Source organism: Salarias fasciatus, chromosome 12 (genome assembly GCF_902148845.1).
Source record: "Salarias fasciatus chromosome 12, fSalaFa1.1, whole genome shotgun sequence".
Taxonomy (NCBI): Eukaryota; Metazoa; Chordata; class Actinopteri; order Blenniiformes; family Blenniidae; genus Salarias; species Salarias fasciatus.
Genome location: NC_043756.1, coordinates 15,445,989 through 15,472,118, shown reverse-complemented (window position 1 = coordinate 15,472,118; position 26,130 = coordinate 15,445,989). Strand labels below are relative to the sequence as shown.

At 40.6% G+C, this 26,130-nt stretch overlaps 1 protein-coding gene across 2 annotated transcripts; it reads left to right on the top strand.

Moving 5' to 3' along the window:
- The first annotated feature begins 1,150 nt into the window (after positions 1–1,150).
- egflam (EGF-like, fibronectin type III and laminin G domains) lies at positions 1,151–25,758 on the top strand. 2 transcript variants are annotated; one of them, XM_030104724.1, is made up of 25 exons: positions 1,151–1,310; positions 7,624–7,733; positions 8,752–8,838; positions 10,200–10,226; positions 10,368–10,485; positions 10,588–10,723; positions 13,515–13,681; positions 17,657–17,769; positions 17,855–18,111; positions 18,706–18,893; positions 19,035–19,135; positions 19,213–19,313; positions 19,665–19,809; positions 20,280–20,469; positions 21,261–21,386; positions 21,811–22,054; positions 22,458–22,569; positions 23,008–23,124; positions 23,591–23,771; positions 24,056–24,079; positions 24,285–24,363; positions 24,569–24,712; positions 25,150–25,233; positions 25,313–25,416; positions 25,530–25,758. In XM_030104724.1, exons 1-25 carry the CDS (start codon positions 1,205–1,207, stop codon positions 25,679–25,681), a joined length of 3,213 nt encoding a protein of 1,070 aa, XP_029960584.1. In that variant the 5' UTR covers positions 1,151–1,204; the 3' UTR covers positions 25,682–25,758. The 2 variants fall into 2 exon arrangements, with proteins under 2 accessions (XP_029960584.1, XP_029960582.1); XM_030104722.1 differs by lacking the exons at positions 1,151–1,310; positions 7,624–7,733; positions 8,752–8,838; ... (5 more) ...; positions 17,855–18,111; positions 24,056–24,079 and having other exon boundaries at positions 18,714–18,893.
- The last annotated feature ends 372 nt before the right edge of the window (positions 25,759–26,130 follow it).

Here is a 26,130-nt window from a genome sequence, read left to right as displayed (position 1 = left end):
TCAAATTGCATTCCAATATTGCCTTTCAAAGAGCGGGTGAGTTTCTCTTTGGGACTTTGGGGCACAGCAACAGGAAACACTTTGGGGTCAGGGGAATGCCTTTCCTAGCATTGAGTTTTTGAAAAGAAATAGATGAGTGTAAAAATCAAGTCATATTAAAAAAAAAAAAAAAAAAAATATATATATATATATATATATACATACATATATATACATATATATATATGTATGTATATATATATATATATATATATATATATATACATATATATATATACATATATATATATATATATATATATATATATATATATATATATATATATATATATATATATATATATATATACATACATATATAATTTCTGATTGTTGTTTTACGCCTGTTAATTGTAACAAAAAAAAAAATTCTATTGCTTGGGGCCGAAAAAAAAAAAAAAGTTGGGGTGGGACGGGTTCACGAGTTTTTGATCAAAATTCAAAATCAGATTTAAATGACTGCAGATAGTCAGGAGAGTCACACAAAAGTACGCAACACTTCTAATTATTGCATTCATTGTTTTTAACCACTGATGCGCGCGAGAACACACACGCACACTATTATTATGGAGTGTGAGCGGCTCCTCTGCTTCTGCGTCAAGAAGACATGCTCTCCATCTGTGTCCAGCGCGCGGATTAGACGCTTATTATCCTCTTAGCTCTAAATGGCCCCACGTTCCTGCACTTGGTTGTCCATCTTATTTGCTGTCCACGACGCGGACCCGAGCGTGAAACGAAAGCCATCTTCACGCGTAAAAGACAAAAAAAACAAAAAAAACAAAAAACCTCCCCATTGCGCCCGTCATCCAGTCACTGCGCATTGCGCGTAAATTGCCGCGTCCGGCTGCGTCCAGCGTCCGTCAGAGCGCGTGTCGGGGCACCGGGGGGTGGCTGCCCGTCCATTACCGTGTCCGTCCCACTGATCTTTTGGAGACTGTAATCTTATCAGTGTCAAAGCGGAGCTGCCCTCTCCTCTTGTGCGCAGCCTGCATGTCTTCGGAGCGCTTTTACTCCCCCCAATTTTTTTTTTTTTTTTTGGACACAAGAGGCATTTTACTGGAGGAAACTTTGACCGCCGCCTGGACGAGTTTCATTTTCAGTTCCACGCGCGCTTTCGGAGATAAAATGAACATCTGACCGTCATTTGTAACTATCGAAAGAAGACATGGAATCTGCATGTAAAGAAAAACGTCTTTTATATTTACTTTTCTTTGCAATTTGCACAACCAGCGTTTGTTTTTGTGCAAGAAGATCAAATGTTAGGAGATCTGGTAAGTTAATCAATTACGATCATAATTGTTTCTAGAAATATATTTCTGTTTTTGATGCTTGCTCGCAGCTTTGTTGCATGATCTAGTGCCTTTTTCGACCTTTTTGGCGACAGAGGTAAAGCATCAATGGATGTTGAAAGACTATCATGACAAGATTCATGTAATGATAATCTTCATTGTACATGTTAACAATAAATTCCACTTAACAGTCCTCATAGGATCTTAAAAATGTCACCACTCTTCTCTTAGCAGCAGGAAAACAGTGTATTTTACTGTAATCACTGAGCCACAAACATGCCTACCTTCAATTTTAACAGTCTGAAAAGTTTTTGGAACAACTTTTTCAGGGAAACTGCAGTTTTTCTCTCTGATATTTACAATGTAATTGAACACAAGGCATAAAAATTATAATATTAGGAATGTGATTCAGTTCTTCCTTAAATTCAGTAGATCCAGACCACTACAAAAAACAAACTAAAAGCCAAAATGTTGTACAGATAGATATATTTTAATAGAGCAGAGCCCTTAAAGGATTGGCTCTTTGGTTGACTGCCCATCACACAGTTGCATGTCCCTTTAACTGGACCTTCACAGCCAGTGACTGATTGCTAGTTAAACTGCATTTTGAATTAATTAAACTTACATCTGAGTACACGAAGAATGACCTGTAAGTGTGTAATTATGACATATATTTACATTACAGAGGGCATACACTCATATCCTCAAAGAGAATGAAGGTGTTTTCAGGGTGGAAAGATGAAATGTCCTTGGTTCAACAAGTCAGTCACCTGGTCTCAATCAGACTGTGCAGAACTGAAGATGAGGTTGAAGGCTGAGAGACCCCACAAGAAGACGGAGCTGCACAGTAATTGTTCGAATCACAGAAAAAAATCTGCATCCTTTATCAGTCAAAGACTTCACACTGTATAAATTCAGGGTTTACAATTTGCAGCGAAATGTGTAAATATACAAATATTTAAAGTTTGATTGCTTCAATTGATTGGAAGCAACATATCAAAATGCACTAACATTTAACACTGAGCAGCTCTCTTCCAGCATCTTTGTCTTCATTTCAGTCATCTACCAGTTGCAAGACACATGTTTAACATTTTAAAACAGGAGTTTGATCAGACCACGGTGCCAAAACCAGAACAGGCTGGTCATAATAATTAGAAATAATTACATTACATGGATGGATTAAGATATTTGTAGCTTACAATATGTCTTATACACATGAATCAGTAAATGTTGCGTTTGATCCATCCTTCACTGGCTTGTCTCCAGACAACTTTTCTGCCTTTTTTTATAAACCATTACCTGGTGTGACCAGTCCTCACATGAAATGTAAATCAAAGTATTCATAATAACATAAGCATGGGCAGGGCATATTTAAATGTACATATTTTCATTTATTCATGAATAGTGCCCACATTTGTCCACAACTGAAAGCGAGAGAAGAGAAGGTCGTATTGAGCTTTATGCCGAAAACGTTACATTAAGGATTTCCTGTGTGATTCTTTTGGCAGAAACCATTACATGTTCACATCATCATCTCAGCACTTTCAATTCCAGGACCCTGAAACCTGCAGCTCGGGGCTAAATGGCACTCTGCAGCAGCTCTGTGAAGACAACAAACAAAACAAAAGAAAACAAAAAAATAAAAAAAATCTTAATTTTTTTTTTTTCAGAACAGATTATCTTTGAGGTGGATTCAGCTTGAGGTGACAGAGCTGACAGTTAAACAGAAAAGAGTAATTTGTCAATAATGTATCATATTCTACTATGATATCTGAGACGTGTAACAAAGAATAAAGATGAGTTTTTAAGGAAAACAGGCCTGAATTCAGTGTAGACAGAATGTTTCACCTGATATGTGGAGAGAAGTTGGTACAGTTGAACATATAAAAGGGACTAACCAATTAAAAAACAAGAATACGATATCTGCTGTTCTGGACTATAATTCTTAAATTTCACAAGTGCAATATAAACGTTTTCGTATTTTAGAGCAAAACTCTCTCCTAAACTTTATCAGCCTGTTTTTGTTTTGCAGCTCAGTTTTATTTGATGGAAAGTTGGTACAATCTGGTGTTGGTTGAAGGTTGAAGCCCCTCCGATCGATTCTCACTTTTCTCCACGTGCCTCCATTTTTTTCTGCCTTCTTCTCTCGTTTATCCCCCCCTCCTTCTTCATATTTCTCTCTTTCTGTCCCTCCCCCTCTCCCTCACTGTCATCCTGTCTGTCTCTTTGTGTCTCCCTGCCTCACCCGTTCGGACCCACAGGCCATTGTGGGCACACACACACACACACACACACACACAAACACACACACGTCTGTCAGCTCCGTAAACCCACAGCAGTTTAGGCTGCCATGCAGAGGACGTCTGGAGTTCTGTCTTCATGACATTTCTACCTTTTTTTTTTTGTTGTTTTGAGGTTTTAGAGACCTCATTCTGAGACGGGGAGAATGTCAACAGGGCTCAGTGTCCAGACGCATCACATCATCCGTAAATAACAAAGCTGGTGGCTTTATGAAGGGGTTAAAACTGAATGACATCCTTCCTCAAGCTGGACTCTCTTTGTTGAGATTTTTGACAGAAGCAGTCTCTGTTAGAAGAAGCTATTGAATTAATAATAGAATTATTTTTTTTTACCCTTCTTCTACAAAATATGAAGTTATTTGCGTGCATTTCCAGAATCTTTTCCATCACCTCTCTCATTGAGAAAGGACAAAAAAAATTGATCAGTCCAATAAATGTGATAAATTTGCAGCATATACAGTGTACTTAACACTGATCCAGACCTGGAAAGAGCAGCATTTCAGTCTTTGAAAGCTGAGCTGTGTCGTCAATTTGATAAAGCAACCATCACTCTATGAGAGTACAGGACTGTTAATTAAGTGATAGGCAATATTCATGAGAGAACCATTCAGTTTTGTGGCCAGAGTATTAATAAAACATCAGAAGCGTTGAAATCTCACGTAGCCTGAACCTGCATGGCCTGAAAGCCAGAAAGCTGTATTTGATGCAGCAGATTACAGAGGTTTATATTCCCATGTTTGAAACTGATAGAGAGGATCATGTGACGCGTGGGACGGTGTGCTCTGAAACTAAACAGATACCAGCTGTAGATATGCTGTGGCAACCATTAAACACCTTCTAATCACTGTTCATCAACAGCATGATGTAATTGAGGTGATTTTAGAAAGAGTGTCTCTGTTGTCCTCCATTGACAGGTGGATTTTTCATTTGACAGTTGTTCAACTGACTCTATATCTTGGTAATATAATAAAAAAATGATATCATCAAGACAAGGCATCAGTCGATTTTTAAAAATCTTGAATATTCAATCACTGGACTTGTCCTTAAGAGTTCCTTTAATTAGCTAAGCTGCTGTTAGGATAATTCTCCAGCCCTTCATTTGGTGATTAATGTGTAATTTCAAAGGAAGTATCACAGGCTCATTCATGTCTGTGATCTCACTGATAGGCTGAAGTTTGTGTTACTCAGCTCAGATATATATGAGGGAACGGAAGCTTTATGTCTCCTCAGTGTGTAACCGTGGCATAATTTGACCTTTTTTGGTAAATTTAACCTCACTAAGATGTGATCTGCAAGTAGTTGATGGTTCGAACCCATATCTCATATTGTCTGCATGTGAAAGTGTCCTCAGCTGGGAAAAACCTCAATCTCAACTGATTCACTTGGTACATCAAGTGTTGATCTTTTAGACTGCATGCCACCGTCGACACTGTGAGTGAATGTTACGGATATTAATGCTTTGAAGAAAAAAAAGAAAGACAGAAAATCGAGCAGGTAAATCCTGTGAGGTTATCTCTCTCTTTTCTATGGTTGGGATGAAAGTTAATATCAGAAAGGACAGTGCATCAGATACCAGGCCGGCCAATCTGGGGGGCCGACCGTATATCTCCCTGCAATCATATATCAAAAGCAGTGGCCACAGTAACAACTGAGATGAGTGGTTACTCTGCATCTGAGGCCATTCAGTGTCTCTGGATTCACATTCAGGGTGTGTTTGGGTTTTAAACTTTTCTTCTGCTGTGGAGTAAAGCACTTTGAGCAACTTTGAATGAACCAAAAGATGCAGTGTTTAAAGATAACGAAACTCCTCTGGACGGTATGTTAGTCACTGCTGTTTTATCACAACATCCTAACATTAATCTTGCAGACTTTTAATGTCTTCAACCTGAAAACTTCCTGAAAGAGCTCAACAACCTCTAGACAGTTTAAAGTTTGTTTGAGAACAATGGATGGACAATATTGAGGACAACTGTCCTCCGATCCCGAGTAGTTCCATTTGCAGCCAGACGTTTGTTTGCATGCTGCTGGACAGTCGCAGAAGCTCCAGTACCTTGAGTGTTGCTCGCCCATGCGGTGGCCGGGCCGAACCCCAGGAGAGCCGTAAATGATCAGGGGATCCGGCTGACATGCTGCATTAGCCACTCCGATGGAAGGCCAGGGAAAAGGGTACGAGAACAGAGGGGGGGATGAAGACAGGAGAGGAGGCGTCGTTCTCCGAAGGACAAGAGCCACTAGATGTAAAGAGCAGAGATAAAAGAAAGTGAAAAGTGCAGCGTTGTAGCTACACAAGATTTCAATTTACAAAGCTCTGCTTTGCTGTATTTGTCTTTGTTTGGTCTCCATGTCTTAAAAGCAGTCTTCCCAGTAAGAAAAAGAAGTATCAGTTTGAGATAATAATAAAATATCTTCACTATCCTACACAAATTTAATGGTAAAAATGTTTTTACAAGATATTGTTTAATTACCATAAAACGTAGATTCATTAAAAAAGAGGAAAAATAAAGCATTTGGTTGTCAGTAATGTAAGATATTCAGACATTCAGTTAACCACCACGCTGAAATATTATGACATGATTGGACTTTCTGAGGGTCCTTGTCTGCTCCGGTTTCTCCACTAAAGCCTGTTGATGCATATACAGAATCTCATCACCGGCGCTGAGGAGCTCCACCTCTGTCCACACTCCGTATTCTCATTTCAGCAGAAACGTCTTGAAGGATCCTCAGATCATGGCTGGCTGCCAGAAATGTAATTAAAAGAAACATTTAAGAGTCGCTGAAGTACTCAGAAGCATAAAAATAATGTTCATGTCGGCGTGTGCATAAGTGAGTTCAAGAGGTCCGTTTTTCCAGTCCTGGACTCGAGTTCGAATATCAGCTTGATTGGGAGCAACAGTATGCAAAAAATATGTTTTTAATGAAGCCTCATTCTCTATAATGTAACAAACTAACATTTAAACACTTCCCTGTGGTTTCCTAAGTGAAAAACCTCGATGATAGTTTAATTTCTTTAATTCTATTTTTACCATATGTTCCTTTAAAATGCAGGAAGATTCAAGCTTGTAATTTTTACAGTGCCATGCAGCTGTTATAGGTAACCTCAAGCAGGAGTTGCACAGTTGACACGCCCACAGAATAACACTTGACACCCTGGCAGAGACTTGAAAATCAGCCATCGGAGATGGAACCAGCTTTTCACAGCAGGATCAATGTCATTCTCTTATTCATGTTATTTTTCTTTCACCACTTGAACCCCCGTTGTGAACGTCTTGTCATTATTCTCCAGCCTCAGTCTATATTTAGTTGTTTCTGTTTACCAGTGTCCTTAATAAGAGATTCAGTCATTTTCATATCTAATGCACGTTTTTACACTGATCATAGTCTTAAAGTGTTTAATATTCAACATTAACATGTTTTAAAGAAATTACTGAATGCAGTGCTTTGTAATGGGATTCATGCATTTTTTAAAAATTTCTACAGATTAAAAAATAATGGCGTCAGTAATGGGAACATCGGTCTATGGCTGTATTCTAATCATAGGGCTCTTTAGATATTTGATGCTTTTTTTAATTTCCCATTACAACATGTCTTAAATGAGTGAACACAAGTGTCTTGAAAACCAAACAATTTCGACCTTGTGAGATCCTGTTGTCAATATGAAAATCCTTCTCAGAAACAGGCTTCGATGAAACCTCTTGAATATGACAGAGATTCTAACTGTGTTTATAAAAGTATTTTTTTTTTAAATTTTTGTTTCTACTTTTAGCTCGCTGGTGATCGTGACACACAGATTGACAAGAACAGTTTTTCTCCTTTCCAAACACACAGTATAAATCAATCACATAGAAAAGACAGCATCAAAGGCCATATCAGCGGTCTTCTTTTAATGTAATTTAAAGGCAGTTGATAATGCTAACAGTTTTGAACTTCTGTCGGAATAGAATGGAGCTTCTGCTGTACTTTGCGTTTCTAATTCCGTCTGTCTTTGTGCAAACCAGAGCGCCTGAGTCCTCCGCTGGACATCCAGCTGGAGTCGGTCAACTGCACCGCCTTCAGCGTGCGATGGAAGATGCCGCGCAGACACGTCAGCACCATCACCGGATATAAGGTAGGAATGAACTGATTTCACGTGGAGGTAATAAAACGGTGTGCTGATTTCTTCTGGTGTGTATCCTGCTGATCTGTCTCTTCTGCAGTCGTCCTTGTTTCGGGGACAGCTGTGTGATCATGAAGGATTTCTTGTTAGGTATCACATGTGAATCAACACCTGCCACAGAAAAAACAAAAATAGTATTTAACTTTACTAACAGTACTAAAAGCATGTGATCTTTTAAAGAACTGTCTTTATCTTTATAGCAATAAATGGAGAGGACTTCATACTGGCAAACATAGAAAAACACAGCTCAAACATGTCACAAATCAAATTTCTTTTTCTTTTTTTCCCTCTGAGCAGATGTCATTTCCCTCTTGGAGCCGCTGACATGAGTGGCCCCCGGCCTCTTATTCCTGCTCTTAAAGTGCCTGTCAAAATCACTGTCCGCTGACTTGGCCTTGAGGCCTAGATTGATATTTCGAATTTCTGGTGCTGAATCGAGCTCCTTCACTGCTAAAATTTATGGCTTTTCAGGAGAAGTGCAGCTTCCAGAAATGTGGTGGCAAATCTTAATTTAGTGTTTTGTCAATAGATGTTGTGCTCTGCTCTTGGCAAGCTCCACTCCATGCACATTAAAGTGGAATTTGCTTTTCTTGTAGCAACATAAAGATAAAAAAAAAAAAAAAAAAGACAGGCGTTAAAAGCAGTTTTATTCTGTTGAGACCCAAAGCCTGATTGCAGAAGTTCTTTTATTTATCATTGCCCTCTCTTCTTATCTTTCCCCCTTCCTTACTTTTTAGTGTTTTTTTTTTTCAGTCAACCATTAACAAATTGTGGATCTATGTCTGCGTGTGTGTGTCTTCTTTTGACCATATGTCCGCACTAAGAGGATTACTCAGCTTCCCAGCTTCTCTTCAACTCAATGATTAACATGCATTTATTTAGGAAACTGCAATTAGCCATCTTCACATTTACACCGCCGTGATTGGATGAATCTTCTCTAATAACAGGGATATTTGCGTTTCTCACGCAGGTCTTCTACACTGAGATAAAGGGCGGGCGTTCAATGGGCACGGCGTCCACGATGGAGGTCCCTCTGAGTTTGGACATGCTGACCACTGTGAGTATACAGTGAGACTTCTTTACAAACAGACCACACCGTGCCTGGAAGAAGAGTTTCAGCGTAAATAAATTACAGCTTCCCACTTGCTCCTCACCTTTGAACTGTAGGAATGTATTAAGTCTTTTTCATGTGGAGAGGTGGCAAAGCAGGTTGAAAAATAAAAACTCAGCTGGCAGCAATAAATAATTTTCTTTATGCCAACACTTCCTGTGTATTGACTCGGTACGTAGGTTATCAACAGGCCATCGGTATCAGACACTGTTGGTAATAAAATGATATAATGAACATATTTGCTTAGGTGACAGATAAAATTAAGCTTTTATCCATCAAACTGTTTGATGTTTAACTGAGTACAACAACACAAAGCTAGACATGCTTAAGGAAAGGCAAGTTTATTCATACAGCACCATCCAGACACAAAACAATTCACAGCGTCTTGTTACAAAGCAAACAAACAAATAAATAAGTGAAGAAAACTGAAAAACATAATATGAAGACAATAAGACAGCAAGTGGGAAATCCATAAAAAGGATAAACAAAGATAAAGCATTTTGAGATTTAAAAAGAGAACCAAAATAAGCCCTGGAAATCCTGAACTGATTTCATCGTGAGTGTGTCTGCAGTCTTCACTGCAGGACGTTTGTTCATCAGGTGTGGAGCGTCGCCACCAAAGGCTGCTTCGCTTTGTTTGCTTCAGACTCTGAAACCATTAAAACCTCTTCCTGAGGACCTGAGGGGCCTCAGTGTTTCATATTATACAAATCAAAGAAGCATTTAGACCCGTAATGTACATTTACAATACATTTCCCCCAAAAAACACGTGATTACTGATGCATCCATATTATGCTTTTTTAGGGGTTTAATTATTACTGTCTTTAGAGCTTTTGGATTATTTTCTGTCTAAAGAGAGCTGTCGCCTAACCTAAAGTGCTGGACAATGTCTGTTGGAGCTGCACAGTGGAAAGCTTTGCTCTAATGATGTGTAGCAGCACAGAAGACCAGCTGTCATTCCTATTGGAGCAACGGTTTTGGTGAAATATACATAGATTGCAGAATATGCTGAAAATCCTTGTGTTCCACAGCTCTATCTTGCAGTAGGATAAAAATAAGTAGATCTCATAATATGTTAATTTCACAACACATCATTTACTCAGTGACACAAATATCAACAGCTATCAAGGCTGATTCCAGCAGAAATTCTGTTTGTGGCGACGTTCGATGAATGGCAGTTCTGTCTAGTTAAAACTTCTCCATTGGAAAATGACCAGGATTTATTCAGTAACATTGTTGTGTTGATGCCACTGAACAATGTTTTTCATTAAAAATGCAAATAAACCTCTCATTTTATTCCTCAAAAGGGTCAATTTGATGGACAAGCAAGCTTTGTGAGTAATCTATCCTCAGTGTGTCTCTTTTGCGCTCCAGCGTTTCCTCTGGCCTCATTAATTCTTCAGACTTTGTAATCATTCTTGCCTTGCTTCTTGTCTGATATGTATTTTTATCCTTTCCCTGCGCGCCGCTCTCAGGACGTGCACATAGGTAACCTGAAGATGAACACTAAGTACCGAGTGAGCGTTGGAGCGTACGGCTGGGCCGGGGAGGGCAGGCCCAGCATGCCCAGAGACATCAGCACTGCATCACATGGTAAGAATATGTGAGTAGAAGAAGTCCATTTCACAGCCGATGCCATTACTCCTGCGGCACTAACGTTAATGCCTCCCACTAAATTTCTCTCTCCGTCGCCAGAAATGTGCATGCCCCCGTCGCCCCCCACTCAGCCTGTTGTCATGGCGGTATCCGACACAGAGCTGGCGTTGTCGTGGCAGCAAGGAGAGAGCGAGGGGAGTTCGCCCGTTCTTCACTTCCTGGTGGCTTACATCAGGTCAGTCCTGAGAGACTGATCACCAAAAGGCAGTTCATGCAGATTTATGCTTATAAACGATTGATCAAGTGCTCTGTGTTTCTATATAAACCCCTGATCAGTGCGACACGCATTCAATCACGCCACTCAAACACGCAGAGACCACCCACATGAAGCAAAACATCAATAAAGCAGCTTGTATTGGCATTAATCAGGACACGAGCAGCCAAAAGTGGCTGTGCAGGAGGGAAGGGAGAGGATGAAATGAAATGCTTTGCTCCAGCAGGAGGAAAAAGTAGAAGGCTGACGAGCTTTATCGACTTTCAGTCCATTATTATGATTGACAAGCTGTCAGCTTGCTTTTTTCTATCTCTCTCTAAAACCCTGTACTTCAGCTGCATGGACCACTTCATAGATCTGCTCCTGGAAATATCTGCTTCGAGCAAGCTCAAATGTGTGTGAAGATTTCAGAAATCTGCAAATTTGACAAATTTACTTTGGAAATTATGGAAAATTCCCGCTGGAGAAATTTTCTATTTTCTATTTGTGCAAAATTGCAGAAGTTAGAGAAATTGTTTAGATTTGTGGAGTCCGGTGACTGAGTGGCAGAGCGTTGGGTTGGGCAGATGTTTTATTGTCTGTTTTTTAGAGATACAGTCTCTTTTATATCTCCAGAAAAGCAAAATTCTGGGCTATGCAATATGATAAAAACTTGTTTTCACTCAAACCTTGTGATGGAAACATAAAGTGAGATAAAATCTCAAGAAAGAGGCACAAGAGAGACATCTCAACAATTTCAACCCCAGAAGATCGATGCTGCGCTTTCATTTAAGGTGATGGAAGTAAAAGATATTTTCACAGCTTCTCTGGGATTGTAACGTCTTTCTGAAGCCTAAATGTCAGCTGGTAATGCTCTGATAATGTCTGCTTCAGATTTCCCCTCCACCGCGTTCCTCTTAATGTGTTGCACTTTTTCAGGAATATACGGTTTAATCAATTTGTCTTTTTGGAGTTAATTGCTGGAGTTTATGGTTGGACTTGAAAATGTCAGCTAAATGCTTTGGGGAACATATAGATTGCTCGGCACTGTTGACTCGGTGTACTTTATAGAAAAAAACAACGTTACTTGCTGCTCGAATGCTCTGCATTGTGGTCACGAGTTTTATTGGTTCATCATCAGATTTTTGCTGCTTTTGGTTCTCTGCAATGTTTGGATTTTCTTCCCAGTACATGCGAGATGCTACATTTTGATCAAATCACTGGGTCATGCTCAACGACTACGTCAACAGCATTTGAAAAAAAAAAGAAGAGAGACTGCAGTGACTTTCAGGATTTCTGTCAATGAGGCTAACAGACACATTTTCCAATGATCTAAAGCTCATTCATTCATTATTTCTGGTCTGTTTTTGATGAAATAGGGAAACAAGTTCATACAATAGGTGTAAAGTTAATGTTTAAGTAGTATTTGGTGTTGAATCGTAGTGAGCACAAGGATGCTGTTAATATAAGCTCATTAGAGGATGGAAACAAAAGATTTCATTGTGATTTTTGGCAGCAGTGTAGCAGTGGCTCAGTTCTTCTTATTTAAAAATGCATCATTAATTGAACTGTCCAGTGGGGCATCTTGTCTTTGTCTTTTTGGTGACTGTGTTGGAACAGAAGTTCATCAGCTGGATCCAGATGTGCTCTGTGTTTGGCAACAGTTGTGGACATGAACGTCTCTCTTTCTATTAACAAACATGGAAGCCAAGAACATAATGAATCCACTTCGTCAGCTACGAGCAAGTCATCGTTGACTGTTACATCTAACCATCCTAATGCTATAAAACAGTCTGCTGTCTTCTTCACAAGACATTTTCCTCTCTGTTCAGAGTAACCATTTGTGTTACGACACCAGGGTTGGCAGGGGCACAAGAAACAATGACTTCCATTCTCTCTTTTAGCTTTAAACTTCACACACACTGAATGAATGAACACTATGTTCACACGCGCTGTGTGAAGGATCTCTGGTGTCTGGACGAGGGCCCTGTTGAAGATGAAGGGGAAGTTAGTCACACTTAGTTTGCCATAAATCCTCTGCTGGTTTTCTAGATAGAGAATAAATAAAGCGTACAGATAAAACTGAAATAAATTGTTTTACAAAGAAATTAAATAGATTGATAAAGAAGATGTGAAGATTTAAACAAAGTTGTTGCTAAAATTAACATTTCAGGCTGTGAGCAAAGAGACAAAGAGCAGAGAAACTGCTGCTGAACATGAAGGAGTCCGCATGATTCAGAGCTTGTTTTTGCATGTGAGGCACAAAAGGCCCAATCTGAGCCCCGTTACATCAAAAGAGGAGTTACTGAACACAGACACTGAATGTTGGGGAAAATGCCTGAATGCAGCATGCAGCTGTAGCTCCAGGCTCTCTTCACGTGGAAGCCAGAGATCAGAAGAAAACAGAAGTTCAACAGTTCATGATCAGATTTTCTTTCCCCCGAGTTTTGCCCCAAAAAATCCAAAATCATTGCAGAATAAATCATAAAATAACATTTTAAATATGTGTCGAAAATACCTCAGAAAGAATAACAAAAAGACGTATGTCGTCTTTGAAAGAGTTATTTGGGACAGATTATAGATTTTTACAGAAGAGAGCAACAGTCGAAGTCGAATCACCAGAGAGAGCGCGTCAAAATTTAAAAACTTCCTCACAAAAACAAACAAACAAACATGCGTCATCCTCAAATCAGTTAAAAAAATTCCTTGATCTTCATTTTTGTATGACGGAGTGTCATTTATTTATTTATTTATACCTTTTGCTCTTTTGCAGGCCAGAGATGGACACAGAGTGGACGTATATCCGTGAGCCCATCGAGACCAACTCCATGGTTCTGAAAGGGCTGTTACCGGAAACGGAGTACCAGTTTGTCATCAGGGCGGTCAACATGCACGGAGTCAGCCCGCCGAGCCACATCAACAGCCCCGTGCGCACTCTGGGTAAGACCCAGCGCTGATTGCTGGGACTCTAAATAAAGCTGTCTCGATAGTTTGGTTTTGACCACGGTGTCGAAAAATCTAGTCTAGGTTTGGACAACGCACCCACGCGAAAACTAAACAGATGTGTGTGTATTTTTCTGCATAAATGTAGGAAAACTCACAATAAGATGTTCACCATGTTCAGCCTCACTGTGTAAACCTCCTGCGTTGCTCTGGAGATGGGAGCGTGTTTTTCACTGCAGCAGGCAGCAGTGGCAGTATGGGAAAAATAAAGTATAGCGTATACAGCAACGTGCTAGCTTTAAAGCAACTGCAAAATGAAGAACTTGTACTTTTTCTGGTAGCGGGATAGCTCTGACATCTACAGCTTAAAGCAATGCAGTAAAAAAAAATGCAATGTTGATACACATCAACTTTATAAGGGGAGTGGTTTTCTTGAATGAGCTCACTCGTTTCAAAGCTTTAAGCCTCTTTTCCGTACTTTTGATGTGTTGATCAGACTAGCTCCAGCTGACCTGAGATTACAGCTTGGATGATATTCAGACCAGCAGTTAGGTAATGTTGCCACAATCAGCCAATGGACGGAATTTCAAACTTGCATTTTTTTCAGTTTATTGGGTTCCTCAAAAGTTCACAGAATGGTCTCAAAAAGTCTCAGGTGGTTGACAGTGAGTATGCATGACAATTTATTGACTGATGACAATAATAATAATAATAATAATAATAATAATAATAATAATAATAATAATAATAATAATAATAATAAAACAATTGGTCTTTCTCTTTGTTGGAGAAAAGCTTTGTCACAGTCACACGTTGTGTTTAGTTTTTCTCTTGGCTTTTCGTGTGAATGTAGGTCAGCACCTGGCAGTATGTCAGTGGGTTTTTGTGATCGCAGCGTTTGATGGTGATGATAATGCCGACGATGAAGGAGATGTAGCACAACACAGTCATTTACATTATTATTTCTGATGGATCTGGCCACTGGTTGTATGTGGGGGGGTGGTGAGGGGGACGGCTGGCCTGGACTGATTGATATTATGATATAAATGATATTAAAATGCACGCACATGCACGTAGGTGTGGTGCATGTGCATACACACACACACACACACACACACACACACACACACACACACACACACACACACGTACAATACATAACAGCCTAGAAATCTATAACTGAATATAATGGTTATCTGTCCATTGGATGATATTAGAGTGTGTGTCTGTGTGTACTTAGATCCTTGTGCATATCAGGGTGTATTAGAACAGCTATATGTGACTATATGTAAACACAATCACATTATGGAGGTATGTGCTCAGGCAGCTCATCATGCCGTGTTCGCTGTCTCAGTAAACTGCTGTGATTAAATTAGGTGCTGTAAATAGTGCATGACTGTTTAGAGACACGACTCAGAATGCATACCGGGAGGCAGATAATGCGGGGAAGGCATTGTTAGTGTAAATGTTATTTAAGGTTTCAAGAGACCAGAGGAAAGGGGCCAGTTAGGGGAACACAAAGACACAGCCGGACAGAAACACGGAGAAGCAGAAGCGTGGTTTCTCAGCAGGGGATAAAAGCGGGTTACGTCCGAGTCTCATCAGACAGGATTAAGGACGGGATGCCAGACCCCTTTCCTGGCCATCCACACTCCAAATGGATGCATACACACACACACACACACACACACACACACACACACACACACACACACACACACACATACGCACACACACACATGCACACACACAATGCGGCGCTGCTTGAGTGAGCAGCAGGGGTGGGCTTGACTGACTGACATACTTTTCTTACTGCTTCCTCTCTGACAGTTTTTCTGTGTTTTTGTGGGCGTGCTGCGGTTAGACGAAGTGTGGTATTGATTGAGGGGGGGGGGGGGGGGGGGGGGATTGTTACACAACAGCAGATTAGAGGGTTTTTTTGGTCACCCCCCCCTCCTTGCGGGCCGCACTCAGCATCAGGGTTTAATGTTATTAGGCTTTGCTAGTTAGCAGTTTAAACCTCAGCTTCCATTCAGGCTTAATCATCAAGTTTCTTGTAATATGTTTGAGCTATACATGATCAATCCACTGTAATACATTTGGAAAATGGCGTTTGTTTTAATCCCTCAGCATGTAATACATTGATTCAATTGAGATGGATGGGGATGGAGTCAAAAGAAGAGGGGGTGGAAGGAGGTGGATTTTATGCAAGCTAAGATTAGGCTTTCAGAGTAAAGTTACATGGGAGTAGATACAATGTTAAACATCTTTGTAGTATTGTGGTGTATAAAACCAGTATGTCAAACATGTTTATTTTGAACATGACACTCCAAAAATCCACATTTTACTGGAAATGAGCACTTTTCCATGTTTGAGTGAAACGTGTGAAAGTGTTCACTCTGTTACAGCCTGGCGTCTCTCATGTTGCTGTCAAAAAGAGCCGCGCCAGTTCAGGATTACAAAGGGCATTGTTCCTCAAGTAAACAGACATTTAGTGAAATGGGGAGAGATTTTTTCTCACAAATACAGACACATTTTCTGCTACCTCTTCAGCTCTGCAACAGTTTTTTTTCCTGCATAATAAAAGTACTGTGTAGCAGACACACTCATACTCAAAGTAAATTAAAAAGTACCGGTAATTACTGACATTTTCCGGCCAAAGCCATCGTGTTACGGCAGTTTAAACACATTTACTACTTTTCTGTTTGTTTTTTGCTGCTAGCAGTTACAATGTATGGCCACAACATCAATGAAACCATTTACTGAGGGGGATATGTACGGCTTTCGGACTGTTTGTGGCGCTCATTGTCTCGTCTTGTCTGTGTTCATTATGAGCTCCCTATGGTGCAGCTCAGTATCGTGGAGATACTTTTCAGTACGTGGTGCGGCGGCCGTGGTACAGGCTCTCAGGTACACTCACCAAGCTGACAGAGGCTTGGTTCCCTTTGCTGTTCCCTCGTCATCCTCACCATCACAGTGAAATCTGATCACATCTGCCCTCCACGGCCATCTGTTATTGGAAAACAATCATAGCCATACTCTTAACATCATCCTGAAATTCATCCATTGTAATCATCCACTCCTCCGGTGACTCAGACCCGATTTTTACTTGCCTGAGTTGTGTTCATGATTCCATAATTACCTGATTGTGAATAAACTGTCATTGTTATGCAGGACATGGTGGTGATCTTGCAGTTATGGGGGAAAAGTCCAAGGATGTACCGCTAGTGAGACTGTGTATTTATATGAAATGCCTCAGACGTCTAGCTATTCAATAACACAAATGTCAGGAAAGAGAAACAAGGTTTCCATCACACCACAGAACACCGAAAAGTCTAGATGTATGCAGAGTGAGGTCCTGGAACAAGACGCGTTTCTCCAAGAAATGTGAATTGAGAGCGAAAGTGATTGCTTGTCATCGGAGCTGTCCTGCCCTTTGGTGGTTCTGGTGTTGTGACTCACTCTGAATTGGATGATGGGGTCAGACTTCAGTGTCGTGAAAGCAGCAGGAAGGAGGTCGCCTCTCAGGAGAGCGATGTCCATTATAAGACTAGTTTTGGATCTGCTGAAAATAAATCAGAAAATACTGAAAAACTGTGCAAACAGCGGTCTAATTCCTTAAAGCAGAGCAATATTTATAGTCTTTTCAAGTACTTTTGCTTTCTAATGTACATTGTGAACATAGGCAAACCTTGATTTGCTTTTGTGAGCTATTTGTGATTTGTGAACAAAATGTTTTGAAGCAAACACAATATTGTCCTCTGACATTTTTGTCTACAGCGATCACAACATCAATATGAAATTTTAAATATCATGGAGAGATTAATTGGTTTATAGTATATAATGTCATCTTCATATTTTCCAACACTGTCATCTGTAATCATGACTTCCAACATTGACTGTGGACCCTCTTCTGATCATTCACAGCCTGAAATAATCGTCACGTTACTAAATCACTGACTTGTGTTTCAGGTGCATCAGAAGTTGGGAGCGGTGATTACGGCCGTTACGTCACTGATCCCCGGTTCAAAGACGAAGATGGATTCGACATCGACGACTCGGATTATGATGTTTTTATAGAGGAGGTGGGTTCTCACAGGACGGAGAGTTTCATGTCTGAAATACTTGTTTTGTATCTTGTTTAATTTCCTCTTTCTTTCGGTTGGGCAGTTGAAGCCTTTCCCAGGAATCAATCAGAACAACAGGAAGTCCCAGCTCCGCTCACGCCCTGCACCACCTTCTGGACGAAATGTTGTGTATCGTATGAACACCATCACTCCTCCCAATGTTACCGACACAGAGGTGTCCACCGCCAGCACCTCCACCTCATCCATCCTCCCAGACTTCACAGATGTGGTTTTCCCAGATAACCTGGGGACAAGCAGCTCTCCTGACCCCACAACTCCTGCCCCTCTTCCCACCACCAGGTGAGGCATTTCTTCTAGATCTATCTGCTTAATATTTAGCTCTAAATGTGACTCATTGAAGGCATGGATTTATCAGACATAAGTCCTCTTCGTCATAAACCAGAGGAGGAGCAATGATCCATAAATATAGAAAAAGAAAAACAAGGTTATAGTTAAGTCTTTTTTTTTTTCTCAACAAAATCACTGTTCTTATTGCCGTTCCTCTTAGATTGCCATCTCTCCTGGCTCTCTGCTTCTCTGTAAAAGCCACAAACAACTGGCTTTTTCCATGCTCTTCCACTTAATTACGTGATAAAGATGGTGACTGGTTCAGGGAAATGCCACATAAATTTAAGCTGTCATTCTATCGCTCTGTAGCCTTTTTCTTTTTACTGTTTGTTTCTTTCTCTGAACCACGGGGGACATAAAGTATCTTCACAGAAGCAGGAGCATCTTAAAACCAAAGGCCACAGAGTTGATAATGTATTAGCCTCGTAACATAACCAGATCCAAGTGTTATTATAATTTTCAGACACAGTGTTGACGTTGTGTTATTTAACTTTTTTTTTTTTAGTTTTTAGGGATTAATATAAATTCCTCAATCTTCTCTCTCAGCATAACTTTGCCCACCACCACCACCACCCCGACCATGTCTCCCTGGAGAGGAGACGAGCCCCGCGTGTACGACTTGACCTGTGACGACACCGTGTGCCCGCCGGACAGCTTCTGTCTGAGCGACTTCGAGAACGGCGGCTCGCGCTGCCACTGCAACCTTGGACGGAAAGGCGACACCTGCTCAGAGGGTAAGATGTGCGGAGGACTCGCTCTCTGCCTTAAAGAAGAAAAATCAACTGATTTTAATCGACATAAGATCGAAAAGCTTTGATTTATCTCCAGCTACAGTGTTACATGCCTTCATCATTGCTCTCTTTGTTTCTTTCCAGCGGTGGCAGTGACATTTCCCAGGTTCTACGGCTACTCTCACATGACCTTTGAACCCTTGAAAAACTCTTACCAGACCTTCCAGATCACTTTGGAGTTTAAAGTAAGATAATGTTTTAGTAGTGTTTTTCCTGTTCCGTAAAGAACGAGAGTCTGAGGAAGTTTGTCTCCGGGTTGCAGGCAGAGTCTGAAGACGGGCTGCTTCTGTACTGCGGAGAGAACGAACACGCCCGCGGAGACTTCACCTCTCTGGCTCTGGTTCGGGGAAAACTTCACTACAGGTCAGAAAACAGATCTGCACATTCACTGTTTGGCTCCAGATGTATGTGAAAACAATGAAGTTTGCTGAGTGAGCAGGTGATTTAAACGCTGCCAGTTCGCTCCAGGTTTACTGAAAAATGAATTTAAGTTTATTCCTTCATTCTAAATTTCCTGTATCTTTGAAGTGACTTTATTGTGTCTCTGTGTTGAACTGGTGACTTGCCTTCACTTGTGTTCTCTGGGATCCTGCAACCCTTTGGTGGACAAAGCAATTCAGAAGATGATTTAATAGATTTCAATCTGAGTGTTTTCTTGCTTCTCTTAATGGCAGATGAAACAGTGACCAGCCTTTGTTTTTCTGTTGTTTACAGGTTTAATTGTGGTACAGGAGCTGCTCAGATAGTCAGTGAGAGTCGTATTGCTGTTGGTCAGTGGCACACAGTCACTGTATTCAGAGACGGGATGAGCGGCTGGCTGCGCATGGACAACGACAACCCCATATCTGGACGCTCTCAAGTGAGTCGCAGAAAAAAAAAAAAAGAATTGAGAAATAAAAATGTTTCAATTTTTCCATTGTAACCAGTTTAAGTTTAAGCTCTCTGCAGATAAGCAGCTATTTTCCTGTCTTTGATATTTTAACACAAGTATTATTACCGTTTACTTCATTACATCATCATTACAGTATAAAACTAATGAATCTTAGATGCCATTTAGTTGAATTACTTGAATTCCCATTTTCAAAACTGAGCTCACTGAACATTTTTCCCTTTTCTTGGGTAAGAAAGTTGAGTGAGTACGCCCGCTTCTTTTTGTTTGCACTAAGAGTTGACAGATGTTTATTTAAACCGCAATTGAGAATAATACGTACGACAAGCCTCCCTTCTCACTTCATCGTTCCCCGCTAATCGCAAAGGTTCCAGCGGCTCTCCACACATCAGACTCCTGAAGATGACGCACATTGTGTTTTCTTCTTTCTGCTCTTTTAGGGCCAATACACAAAGATCACTTTCCGCTCGCCGCTGTACGTGGGAGGATCCCCGAGCACTTACTGGCTGGTCAGGGCGACCGGGACAAACCGCGGCTTTGTGGGCTGCATTCAGAGTCTGACCGTCAACGGCAAGGCGACAGACATCAGACCCTGGCCGCTGGGCAGAGCTCTGAGCGGGGCGGATATCGGTGAGGAGGCATGCAGGTTTTGTTCTTGGGCTTCATGTTTGAGCAGCTGGGCAACAATTTTAGAGTTATGCCTCCTGTTAAAAGGGCTTCAGTAAAAATCTGGATAACGGTGTTCATCCGTTACACGGCATAGCGCTGTTGTCGTTTCATTATCTTTTAAAAGAATGAGAGGAGACCGTGACTTATAATGACAGTAATCATCCATTGGTTTAAATATCTGGCAAAAAACAAATCAAGACAAGCAAACACATTATTATAGCAGGAGAAATTATTGTCAGTTTGGATCACCCTTTGTCACAATGACAGGGAAAATTAAATGTTTTTTAATAACTGGGTCTCAGCCAATGTGTCACTGAAGCAAGGAGCAGAAACTTTTGGCTAATTATTGCTCACAGATTACTGAAGAAAATATGAAACACAAACTGTGGCATGAATATTAAACGTGGTTTTTGAGTGATGGAATAACCTTCTAAAACTAACTAGTGTGTTACTTTTTATGCTGCATTGAGCACAGCTCCAAAATATTATTCATGCTTTGTTTTATACAATCCCTGCATGTCTTTATAATGTTTTCTGTGTATGAGTTGTTACTCTTATGACTTACACTTCCTTGATGTTTCTGTTGTCTGAACATAGCACTCAGTGTAAAATATTGCATTTATTGGAAGCGTATATTTTAATTGAGCTCATATATTCTGCCAACTGAAAAAGATACAATCATCAATCTTCACATGAGCCGTCACAGTCACGATGTTCCCGCTTGATTTAAAGCGTGTGTTTTGATCTGCCAGGCGAGTGCAGCGACAGTGTGTGCGACCTGGTCACCTGCACCAACGGCGGAGTCTGCTTCGCAAACCGGGCCGACGGCTTCATCTGCCTCTGCCCACTCGGCTTCAGGGGGACACTTTGTGAAGAAAGTGAGTTTTTTGTACTTTCTTGTATAGGAGATTTTTAATAGTATTGAAATTTAAAAAAAAAATCTGTAAGTGTGTTCTTAAGACTCAGCTGTTATGCATTGTTACATGGACCTTTTAAGGTAATCATTCCACAGTTTAAGGCGATGTGAAGAGAACTTGTCGAGATGAGGATTATTATTTCTTATATGGAGGCGAAGGGATTGATTGTGTGTAAGATCAGCTTTCAACCTACAGCACTTTTCACTTTCTTCTCCTCCAAACCCCGTTCTTTCTCCTCATTTTCCCCACTCAATACCATCATCATTTTCCTCCTTGACACTGTTCATCATCCCCATCCTCACACCTTTTCTACTAAAACGCTTCTTTTTTTTTCTTTCCCTTTTTTCTGTATTTTTTTCCCCCATGTCTTCTTTTCAATCCTCAGGTTTCTCACTGTCTTCACCGCTCTTTAATGAAACCGTGTTTTCGTACGCTGTCTCCCCGTGGCCGCAGTCCTCGCAAAGCTATTTGTCCTTCATGGAGTTTGAAGTGACGTTTCGCCCCTCGATGCCCGACGGGGTGCTGCTGTACAGCGACGACGCGGGAAGCGGAGACTTCCTGGCGATAAACCTGGTGGACAGATATGTGGAATTCAGGTTTGACTGCGGCTCTGGAGGAGCCGTCATAAGGTACCAGGTTCATCCCATCATCTGATCTGTTTTCATGACTTCGTCTAGAACCGAATATGTGCAAAACAATTGAAGTTTCTAGCTGACTTTGTTCTCTTTTGTAATAAAGATCTTGCTAGATATAATATATCAATGAAATGAACTGATGAAGCTTTTTAATTCTGACATGAATCTTTTTTAAAACCTAAAAGTGTACAAGTTCAAGACACATTAAAAGCTACTACTTTTCAACCCAAGCCATTACTTCAAGCTCAGGGAGCTTTAACAACAACAAGCTTTATATTTCAGAACTTGTCTGTTTGAATATTTTGAGCCAAACTGACAAACCGTACTGTTGAACCAGCTCATAGTTTTTGTAGAAGACGCCTGCTGAGTGTGTGACGACCTGTGAATGTGTGACCAGGAGTGAAGAGCAGATCGGTTTGGACTCGTGGCACGAGCTCCGAGTGTCCCGTACGGCCAAGAGCGGCATCCTGCAGGTGGACAGTCAGCGGCCAGTGGAGGGAATCGCTGAGGTATTTCAGCTTATTTACTTGTTTAGTTTGATTGTCAGCGTCTTTATGTAGACATGAATTTTCATAACCTGAAATATGTAATGATCCCATGTCTTCATATCAAAGAGACTGAAATATGAATATTGAACACTGTTTGAAAAATTCCATTGTAACCAGAAAACATTTATCATTCACATTGAGTTCCAATAGAAAGTGTTAACAAAATGACCTTAAGTCTGCGACTTGCTCTCATTTTGTCTTTGTCATTCTTCTATAAATTTGCATGATTGAATTTTTTGAAGTGGAGATTTTACTGAACCAGATCAAATATACGAATCTCCCCTTGAAATAAATTAAAGGCAAAACATCAAATAGCGTCTATATTATGTGGTCAAGCCACATTTATTTCGAAGTGGCTGAAATAAGCTCTCTTCCTTGTGTGTCATGTAAACTTTTCAGGGCGCTTTCACTCAGATCAATTGCAGCTCTCCTCTCTACATTGGCGGAGTGCCAGAATATGATAAAACTAAGAGGACGGCTGGCGTCACGAAGCCCTTCACAGGAATCATTCAGAAGGTGAGCATGTCGAGCAGATATCAGAAATCACAAAACAAAAATCATCAGATTCATGATATTGCAGACTAAAGATGGGTTTTCTTTCCCAAAAAATAATGTTTTATTAACTAAACACATTCCTTTTGTGAAATAACTTTTAACATCTGGATCCCAATCAGCAAACATGTGCAACACGTGGTTTCAAAACATTACTGTAGCATTAATTTTCTCAAGTAATGGTGGGATTATGATCGTTTCATGCATGGAAGGAGGTATGAAAATGACTTGAAATTACTATTGCTGAGCTTATTTCAATGGAAGTAATATCAAATTGTGGATATTGACTGAAATTAGAAACATGCAATTAACAGTTTTCATTAACAGTAACAAAAACTATGTTTTACTGAGTTGATGAAGAACAAATTGGCCACCTTGACTTCATTTTATCCTTTCTTCCGTCAATCACTGCTTTTTCTCGCCTCTCCAGCTGCTGCTCAATGATCACACCATCCCAATAACACCTGGATCTGCTGGTGGAGTTAATGTGGCAAACTCTGAACACCCCTGTGTGGAAAGTCCCTGTGCCAATGGAGGCACGTGCAGGCCTAAATGGGATGGATATGAGTGTGACTGCCCCCTAGGGTATGATGGCAGGCACTGCCAGAAAGGTCAGCTGCATTTATTTATATCAAACTGAACATTTTCTTCAGATTGGCGTTCCCAGACACCTGCACATCCTAAAGGTCGACGTTCTCCAAGCCTTTTGTATTTATTTTGTTTTGTGATTAGAACATTTGTTTTCTTGTTTGTGCATTTAAGATGTTCTGCTGGTGTTTTGTATTTCATGTATCCTAATCCTGCTTTTGTTCAACCTTGCAATGTAACTTGAATATATTGAGCAGCCTTTTCCCTTAAGTTTATTTCTTTTCTGTTTAACGCTTTCATCGAGCAGAGTGTGGGAATTACTGTTTGAACAGTAAGTTTTCTTACATGAATTATAATGTGAATTAAGACAATTTCCAACCTGTACATTTTAATACTTCATTTTCTTTGAAAATGGATAAGATTATTGAAGTAGTCTCTTCCTCCAGAATCCAGCCTCTTAGCTCAGCTGTAGACAGTAGAAACACACCGATGCTGCCACCTTGTGATGATTTCAATTTATTTTTCCTCCTCGGCAGCTGTGACTGAAGCCATTGAAATCCCACAGTTCATTGGCCGAAGTTACCTGACCTATGATAACAGAGATATCCTGAAAAGGTGGGATTTGTTCAGTTTGTGTTCAATATGTAAAAATATTTTAATTTTAATCTTCAAAATGTAGGTTTCATGGTTTGTTTATGGCATTTTTTGATGCGAGAAATAAAATGCAGAGCTTAAAAACCATTTTTTTGCTGCTGCTGATATAGTTATATGTTTTAACATGCTTAATCCAAATTATTTGTCAATGTTCTTGTTTCTTCAGAGTTTCCGGGTCCAGAAACAATCTCTTCATGCGTTTTAAGAGCACGGCCAAAGACGGTTTGCTCCTGTGGCGAGGAGACAGCCCCATGAGACCCAACAGCGACTTCCTCTCCATGGGTCTTCAGGATGGTGCGCTCATCTTCAGGTATTCATCTGTTCTATGAGGAACAGTGTGAGAGAGTCATCAAATATGCCTAAACTTATCAGGATAATCTCATAATACATGGAAGCTGAAGAGAAACTCCTTCAGTCAAAGTGCTGGACCCCTGAGCTCTGCATTTTCCCATCTGTCTCCTCTGATTTGGAAGCGTCTGGGAGAAAACGGCAAATTTAGGCAAAAGAAGAAAGTTTAGTTCAAAAGAATGAAGAAGATGATGGAGTGGGACACTGATCCCACCAAAGGGTCGCAAAAGCTAAGCAACCCGTGAAGGCAGAGCTAAAAAAAGCTTTAAAGTCTGAATCGGGATGGTGACCCTGAAGAAACTGGATTTATCTGGACTGGAGCCTCCAAAAGTAGCCAGCTCCATTCCTTATATGCACTTTGCACACATGTTTATTTTTATTTTTATAATTTTTTTGTAGTTATAACCTGGGGAGCGGCGTGGCTGACATTGTTGTTAACGGGACTTTTAGCGATGGGAAGTGGCACAGAGTGAAAGCCGTGAGGTAAGGTCCACAAAACCTTGAACAGAGGTTTTCCTTTTCTTTCGATGACGCATTTCAACGTGTTTTCTCCTCCCTTCAGGGACGGCCAGTCGGGGAAGCTGACAGTGGACGATTACGGAGCGAAGACGGGCAGGTCGCCTGGCATGATGAGACAGCTCAACATCAACGGACCCCTATATGTTGGTAGGCGGACCCCGCAACTCATGAAGCAGCTGAAAAACTGCGATCTGTTGATCAGACGATGATTCTGATGATTGCTTTCCCCCCCTCCTTCTCTCCTGTCTGCTCCCCTGAAGGCGGCATGAAAGAAATAGCTCTTCACACAAACCGACAGTACATGGGAGGCCTGGTGGGCTGCGTGTCGCACTTCACGCTCTCCACTGACTATCACTTAGCGCTGGTGGAAGACGCAGCCGACGGCAAGAACATTAACACCTGTTCCAACTAGAAAAAAAAAAGGCTTCAACACATGGAGGGTCCTTTCTTTTCTGTATTTCCCAAGCGATCGTGTGATTGGACATCTTAAAAAAAGCCATACCAGCCCATTAAAATCAGAAAAATCTATGAAATTCACCAAAATAAATGTCATCTGGTTTTGACTCACACTGAAAAATGTCACTCAGAGTTGAGTCACGTGAATGTTTTTTTTTTTTGTTTTGTTTTCTTTCTTTCCTTCTGTGCAGACAGTTGAAACACAGACCTGCCAAGCTGTAAGGTTTACTCTAATGTTGATAATTTCCTCTGGATTAACAGCTGCAGCAGAAACGACTGCCTTCCAGCAGAGAGGACGTTTCAACGCACAAGTACTCCGTTGAAAGGGGAGCAAAAGCTTAACTTTGTGGGTAATGAGGGTCTTTGAAAAACCTTTTGAAGGACAATTTTTCAGGGGATGATTCC